At 37.9% G+C, this 7,823-nt stretch overlaps 2 protein-coding genes across 4 annotated transcripts in view; one reads left to right on the top strand and one right to left on the bottom strand.

Moving 5' to 3' along the window:
* The first annotated feature begins 906 nt into the window (after positions 1 to 906).
* On the top strand, positions 907 to 4,695 carry LOC139937358 (uncharacterized). Of its 2 annotated transcripts, none has more exons than XM_071932463.1 (2): positions 907 to 1,066; positions 1,309 to 4,695. In XM_071932463.1, exon 2 carries the CDS (start codon positions 1,329 to 1,331, stop codon positions 3,156 to 3,158), a length of 1,830 nt encoding a protein of 609 aa, XP_071788564.1. In that variant the 5' UTR covers positions 907 to 1,066; positions 1,309 to 1,328; the 3' UTR covers positions 3,159 to 4,695. The 2 variants fall into 2 exon arrangements, with proteins under 2 accessions (XP_071788564.1, XP_071788565.1); XM_071932464.1 differs by having other exon boundaries at positions 907 to 1,129.
* Positions 4,696 to 4,841: 146 nt separating this feature from the next.
* The window catches only part of LOC139937357 (disintegrin and metalloproteinase domain-containing protein 10-like), a 28,660-nt gene continuing 25,678 nt past the window's right edge, over positions 4,842 to 7,823 (bottom strand). For both annotated transcript variants that reach the window (XM_071932461.1, XM_071932460.1), the window contains exon 15: positions 4,842 to 7,780. In XM_071932461.1, the coding sequence (XP_071788562.1) occupies positions 7,526 to 7,780 (255 nt within the window). In that variant the 3' untranslated portion in view covers positions 4,842 to 7,525. The remainder of the gene's footprint in view (positions 7,781 to 7,823) is intronic.

Genomic DNA, 7,823 nt, shown 5'->3' with positions numbered 1-7,823 from the left:
TTCAAAGAGTCCTTTTTCTTATGACCAAACCTCTAGATTTCTATCTGGAGGTGATGTAGAGAGTCTGTAAAGGTCTTCTTTATCCAGTAGTTTTTGGGCGTCATCTTAAAGGCAGTGGACACTATTGGTAATTACTCAAAATAATTATCAGCATAAAACCTCACTTTGTAACAAGTAATGGGAGAGATTGATAGTATAAAACATTCTGAGAGACGGCTCCCTCTGAAGTGACCTCAAGTTTAGAATTTGAGGTCTCGAAATCAAGCATCTCAAAGCACACAACTTCGTGCGGCAAGGTTATTCTTTCTTTCATAGTTATCTCGCAACTCCGACGACCAATCAAGCTTAAATTTTCAAAGGTTTGTTATTTTGTGCATATGTTGAGATACACCAAGTGCGAAGACTGGTCTTTGACAATTACCAATAGTGTCCACTGTCTTTAAAAACAATCTAACACAAAAAAATGGTTCTGATATCGAGCTCTATCTACATGTACAGGCCTCTCAAAGCGCTCATTCTGATCTTTCATGTGTTTTTGTTCAGCTGTGAGGCCTATAGTACACAGCAAGCTTTGGTTATATACATTATGCAGCCATCCACGTCAAAACACTGTGGCAAACCTCTATGGGGCGCCGTTTGTCCATTAATTGTTTGACACTTTTAAGGCATGTTTTTACCATGGTTTACAGCAATTGGATGTAAACCATAGAAACTGTTGCCAAATCCTGAAAAACATGCCTTAAAAGTGTCAAACAATTAATGGACAAACGGCGCCCCATAAACCTCTTCTATCTTTTGCATACATAACACAACACAGGGTACTTCAATCCAAGTCTATAGCGCCTAATCTACTAACAAGGTACTCAATGAAAATGACACACACATGCATTCACCCATAGGTCTATACATTGAACGTTGTCTGCATTAATCATGTATGAATTCCTGCAAGGTCAACAATAATAAGATAATAATTTGCATAACAATAGCCGCTATTGATCTTGAAATTCACGGACAGGAGCAACGCCACGTCTACATACCACAAGCGCTGTTTCAGACAGAGATAAAGGTATATCAATTTCTAGCTCTTCGCTTCTTCAATTCAAGCAGTACGCCGTTAAAATTTTGACTTGTAAGCTTAATTTCATTTGTCGGGACAATACAATGTGTGCAAATTACTAACAATCACTTTGCGAATGGTCAGGTTGGGTTATTTCCTTTTTTCTTCATGGAAATAATGGTGCATGTAGTAAACATGTAGGTTTTCGTTTTTTAATTTATTTTTTGCAATTATTTTGATTCGTCTTTCAGGCAAAGCTCTATTTTTCAAGATGGCGGAAGGTTTCACTGCAGCAGAGTCAGTGAAGATCAGTCATGGACACTTGGAGTGTTCCATCTGCTGCACTCGTTACAATCAACCCAAAAACCTGGACTGCTCACACAGTTACTGCCTCAAATGTCTCCAAGAACTTAAGAAAACTCACAATCCTGGCACTAACAAACTAAAATGTCCTCTGTGTCAGAAAGAAACCATCTTACCATCCGATGGAGTGACTGGATTACAAAGCAACTACCTTCTGATTGCCCTAGTGGAGGAGGTCAACAAACAGGAGCAGCTTCCACAAGGTGAAGACTCAAAGGTCATGTGTCAAGCTTGTGATGAGGAAAACGCGGCAATTTCACGATGTTTGAATTGTGAACATTATCTCTGTCTGGAGTGTCAGAAAGCACACCAACGTTTAGCTGCACTGAAGAATCACGAAATCAAAACTTTGGCTGAATTGCAAGAAGTTGATGAAAGCCAAACTGAATCAAAGATGAACATCTCAAGATGTGACATCCATCCCGTTCAAGAGCTCTGCTTCTACTGTATGACGTGTGAGCAACTCACTTGCAAACTCTGTGCCATTCTGCGGCATAAACAACCAACGCACAATCTAGCTGATTTGTTAACAGCTTTCGATATTTGTCAAACTGAAGCAAGCAAGGATGTCTCTAAATTGCACGAGAGCAATTTTGAAACGGAAGGACACTTAGCTGCAATGCGCAAGAGACTGAGCTGTTTGTTTCATGAAACAAACGATCATATTTCTTATCATACAGAGCATAAACTTGACAAAATCAGACGAGAAGAAATAAGGATAAAACAAAATGCCAAACTGATATACCAAAGAAAAGATAAGAAATTGGCAGAATTGCTATTTGCAGAGCAGACAATGAAGACGATTCGCACTCACAGCAAGATGACTGATTTGAATCGTCTGGAAATCTTGAAAAACAGACAAGAACTTCTCCACAGCTACAGAGATATCAAAGTACAGGAGCATCAAGCAGAATGTTTGACCTATGACCTCTCTTTTATTGCTTTTTGCGAGGTTGATAATGAGGTTGAACTTGGGACACTTCTGCAAGAAGAAAAATGGGAAAAATTGGGTGAAGTTGAAATTGATGCTGGGTTAATTTCATCTTATTCCACCGGTGACATTATAACTGTTGGATCTAAATCACGAATAAATATATTGCGGCAAAATGGCAAGGAGATTAACAGAATTTCACAATTTCTGTGTAAAGATTTATCTTCTCCGACTGCTATGGCAGTTGATAGTGAAGACCATCTCATTGTTCTAGACAATTCTGATGTCAAGACATTGAACAAGGAGTTTCAGCTTCTTCATCAGTTCACACCAGGTAAAGAGTCCGACAGTGAACCCACATGCCTTGCAGTAGACGAGAACAATCTGATAGCAGTGGGTTATAAAGACATGGGAGAGGTTTCTCTACACAACCCCGATGGATCCATCATCAGAACACTGTCTGCTCCAGGGATTGATAAGAAAATGGCCATGAGTAACCAGAGAATAATTTATGCTGACAATTCAAAGCTCATATGTATTGATATGCATGGTAATAAGATCATAGAACGATCAGTGGAACTGTATAGAGGAGAGTCAACGGTAGTAGGCCTAATCTGTGATAAAGCAGGTGGTATCGTTTTACGTTACTCTAATGGTGATATCAAACTTTTCGGTGCAATGGGCATGCATGCTAAAAAGATTCTTTCGGGTTCGGGGCACTATTATAGCCCAATAACATTTACTAAAAATGGTAAGATAGTAGTTAAACAATCATATGGAACTGTAAGCATATATCATAGGGTGTAACAGAATTAGCTTAAAGTCCATGTTAAACACAATGTACACTATTGGTAATTGTCAAAGACTTATCTTCTCACTTGGTGTATCTCAACATATGTATAAAATAACAAACCTGTGAAAATTTGAGCTCAATTGGTCGTCGAAGTTACGAGATAATGGCAGAAAAACACTCTTATCACTCGAGGTTGTGTGCTTTCAGACGCTTGATTTCGGGACCTCAAATTCTAAATCTGAGGTCTCCAAATCAAATTAGTGGAATATTATACTTCCTTCTCGAAAACTACGTTACTTCAGAGGGAGCCGTTTCTCACAATGTTCTATACCATCAACAGCTCCACATTGCTTGTTTACCAAGTAAGTTTTTATGCTAATAATTTCTTTGAGTAATTACCAATAGTGTCCACTGCCTTTAAGTATCATCTTTTAAAGCTCAACTAACTAAAACAGCCATTACAAATACTGGAAATGATATAATGATTACACAAGACTGTACAAAGTAAAATCTGTTGACAGAACCCCCTGTTGGAGTACAAAATGGGAACTAAATCACAATCAAGTGGTTGTACATGTACCTGCAAGTTTACTGCTATTGTTTTTCTTATTGTTTTATAAACTCAACATAAAACGGACTCAAAGTCGACGACACTGTAAATGCAATATGAACTCGTCTTCTGCCGATGCCTTTATTACGTAATGAAAATATTAAAAACTTCGCCAAATATACAAATAGAAACCCTGTATGCTTATAAAATACATCTCGGCTAATTTAGTAATAGTACAAATACATAGTTTAGTGATAGTTAACACACATTAGAAAGACAGTGGGAATATTTTGAATGGAAAAAAAAAGAAACAGCCATAAGAAACATATTTTAACCTGAATACACTTTGAAAACAGTACGATTAAAACAATTTTAGAATGTGGCTGGATTGCCAATTAGAGTTGTAGCCCAAACACAGAAGTGAGCATTTCCCCAACACTACAACACCAAGTGCCCCCCTTCCCCCTTCTAAGTGGGTGCATTGCCCCCCCCCCCCCCTCGCCTGCCCTTTGCATTGCTACCCTAACGTTGTATTCACCTTCAGGTACTTAAGAACCTAGCAGCATCTGCATATCGGCAAATAACATCCAACTTCTTCAAACACAATTTTAACTAATACTTCAAGAACCAACCGTGGTGTTACTATAGCAACGGTGATATCAAACCAATACAATCTTTATCTTAACTGGAATAATACTAATGAGATTACAGATTTGCCACTTTAAAATTCAAAAAAAAAGAAGAGAATACAGTGTTTCTCCATTTTCCTGCGGCTTTAAAATAAAGAATGAAGAAGAAATCGCTGATTATTCAAGAAGTTGCGTACCTGAGAAGAGCTTGAAAAAAACTTTTAAAAACACCTTTATTCATACATCTTGAAGTTTTTGCAGACATCACTTAAATTTTCGTAAAGCTTTTAGTTACTTTTCAGCACCGGAAAATAATATAGCATTTTTGGGTTTTTTTCGTTGTGTTCATCAAAATAGGTTTTTTACTTCTGATTATCCCGTCGAAGGTGTACTAATTTGAATGTTGGGGCTGCCTATTCATAATGAGTTGCACCATCATGAAATAAGTCTATGGACCATTACATCACTAAACATCGCCGAACAGGGACGAGCAGTCACAAAGCTCTGTACTAGACTGCCTACCAGTCTACCAAAAGTGGTAGGCAATATTCAACATACAGTTGAACTAAACCATGTATTACAACTTCCTCAGACAAACTTTATGTATGACATCCAACAACACACAAACGGCCAATAACTGGATGAATAAGAAATGAGAATATTAATTTTGGTTTTCCCCATACACGATGTGTGTTAGCACTGTATACTCAGTACTTTCCCGAGTCCTGTGAAAAAATATCACAGACATGTTACTCGGGTGGGATTCGAACCCACGACCCTTGCAATTCTAGAGCAGTGTCTTACCAACTAGACTACCGAGATTGCCAGGTAGCTAGAGGCAGTTCGAATCCTCACAAATGAGAAGAAATGTTCAGTTTGGATGTGGGAGGGAAAACCCCAATGGGGAAACCCTTGCAATCAGGTAGGGACTGAAAACCCAATCCACATACAAGGCTCTAAGTATGAAGGGGGATTGGAACCGGGGTCAACAGATGTGAAAAGCAGGGAAAAGTGACTTTGCTAAGTAAACCCGAGACGCGCTATTATTGTGCTACAAAAGCCAACAACCTTTAAAAAAAATATAGCTCCACAGACTACCAGCTGTGGAGACGAGATCCTTCATTGTGACTTTCGTTATTCAGACAGGTTGCATTTAGTCAATTTACATGTAGCTTGCTTGTAGTATAGCTCCCAGGACTAAGAATATTTCACATTTTTTCTACTAGTGCATGCACAAAAGCGTTACTATTTTTCTTTGTTGCATTATAAGTTTAAATTTCGTTATTGTTGTAACACTTCCCCAGGGTATGGGGTTTATTCTGTTTTTTGAATAAAATTGTATACAATTCAATACAATTATTAGGTTTCTGATAATTACAAAATGCTGTGTAGTCCAAAGTTATCACTACCCTCAACATGCTTGATATAAAAATATAAACAAATTCCTGGAATGATCATGATTAACGGACTTCGATGTAGGAATGCAATTTTCTCAACGTCCACAACAAACAACCAACTGAATTTGTTCATGAAAAAAAGGGGAATGTTTTGAGGTTGTGTTTTACCTAATTTTACAACAGCAAATCAAGCTAAAATCATCTCACCACCCATCATCTGTCTGGAGGAAAAAAAACTACATCATCAGAATATATAAAATAATCAGAGTAGAGTACATACTTTAGAATTTGATAAATAATTAAAACCATTATTTATACACCACTAACCTTTCTAACAAGCCAAGTTATTTGTGTAAATTTTTATTTTTATAGATCAGCCTGATTGACATCACCACCACAAATAAATCTTGGTTCTGTTTTTATGGGATTCAGTTTCCTAGATGTTACACTGTGCAGTCCACGTTTTAGAAGACTTGCGTGGGTTTTTAAACCCACCATGCAATTTGACTGCAACAAAAGACATACCATTTGGGCAGACAGAAGTGGCATGTTATGTCAGTACAGTGTGTGTGTATACAAGGGACCAAAGCCAGAAAGGAGCAAAACACTAAACAAAATTGTCACAAACATACAATATAAATCTACAACAACCACCCCCTCTATTGTATCTCCTACTTATTTTACGCGGTCATATGAAAATATGTATAAAGAATTTATTAAAATAGCATCATTTTACTTTGCAATTATATACATTCATGTTCAAAGATTTACCAATTTAAAATGTTTAAGAAGTTGTCTTTTAATTGGAATGTGCTTATAGTGTGAAAGACTGTGTAGAAGTGAACTTCAATTTAGAGTAAAAGATAACTGGCCTCTTTTTGAGTAGAGCTTGAAATTTCTCAGAAGTTAGAAAATAAATGTGAATTGTCGAGTTGAAACAAATGGTTTATTTTCAGAACCACCCCAGCTCATTTAGAGATTATCATTACATGGTGTTATCGCCAACCTTTACTGTACCATATTTCCACCATGCAAAGTTTCAAATCCTACTAAATAATTTCCTGATTACAAAGCAAAAACAACTTCATAATCGAAAAAAGACTTTACAAACTGAGTGGGGGTATAAGAAGAGCATCTTTGAGTAAAAGGAACAAACAGATTTCAGTAATATTGAGCAATTTTTAAAATAATATTGTGGAAGGAAATGACTATGGGGAAGAGAATTTGGAATTCTGAGGAATTTACGGGTGGGGAACATCATGGAGAAAGCTTACGATACAACAGATGAGTGCCATGTCATATGAGATATTATAATAGCAGGTCTCAAAATAACCCACATCACCCGAAGAAATTGCCGTGGTGCCCTGTGCTTTTGCAGTGGTACCCTCTGCAAGGTTACAATATAAATTCACAGTTTCATCATAGACGTGCCCCTTACACTAGCAAAATTGAAGGGGCCCCTTCAAGAGCAAAGTTCAAGGCCTGTAACAGCATCCAGTTCCAGGCAATTTCTCAAGAAGGAAAAGAAAAACATTTGTATACCAATTTGTATTATAATTTTCTTTAAGGTAAGGTTAGAAATGCGTCTTGTGTGATACCCAAATATAAATTTTGTACGCAGTGCAGTTGGATGCCACCAAGTTGCCTGTAAAAATTGCCTAGTAAGACGAGGCCCTCGATTGACTGTTTCATTAAATCTTTAGAGATTTTTTGAAAACCAACCGGAATGACTTAGAAGGACGTAAGGGTGGGGGAAGAATTTTGGTAAAAATATTAAAACGTTAGATGGGGAAAAAAAGGAATCTTTAGAATCTTGTGGCTCTACTCTCAGCGTTATCCGGGTGCTGCTGAAAATTTGGCGCGTCTGCGGGGCCGTAGTACGCGCTGCCGCGGTTGCGTTTCTTCTGCAGCTTGACGTTGGCGCTGGCGCTTCGTGACAGCTCCGCCTTCTCCTTGTGCCAGGGGTTGGTGGTGGGGATGACGCGCTCGCAGAAGAAGATGATGAGGACCATCAGGATGATGATGGCAACGACAATGATGACAATCACCCACCAGTTATTCTATAATCAAGAGAAGTTCAACTTGGCGTTAGAGTTGAGCCAC

Source organism: Asterias amurensis, chromosome 5, assembly GCF_032118995.1.
Source record: "Asterias amurensis chromosome 5, ASM3211899v1".
NCBI classification, from domain to species: Eukaryota; Metazoa; Echinodermata; class Asteroidea; order Forcipulatida; family Asteriidae; genus Asterias; species Asterias amurensis.
Note: the sequence above shows the minus strand (reverse complement) of the source record. Positions and strands in the feature narration are given on the sequence as shown.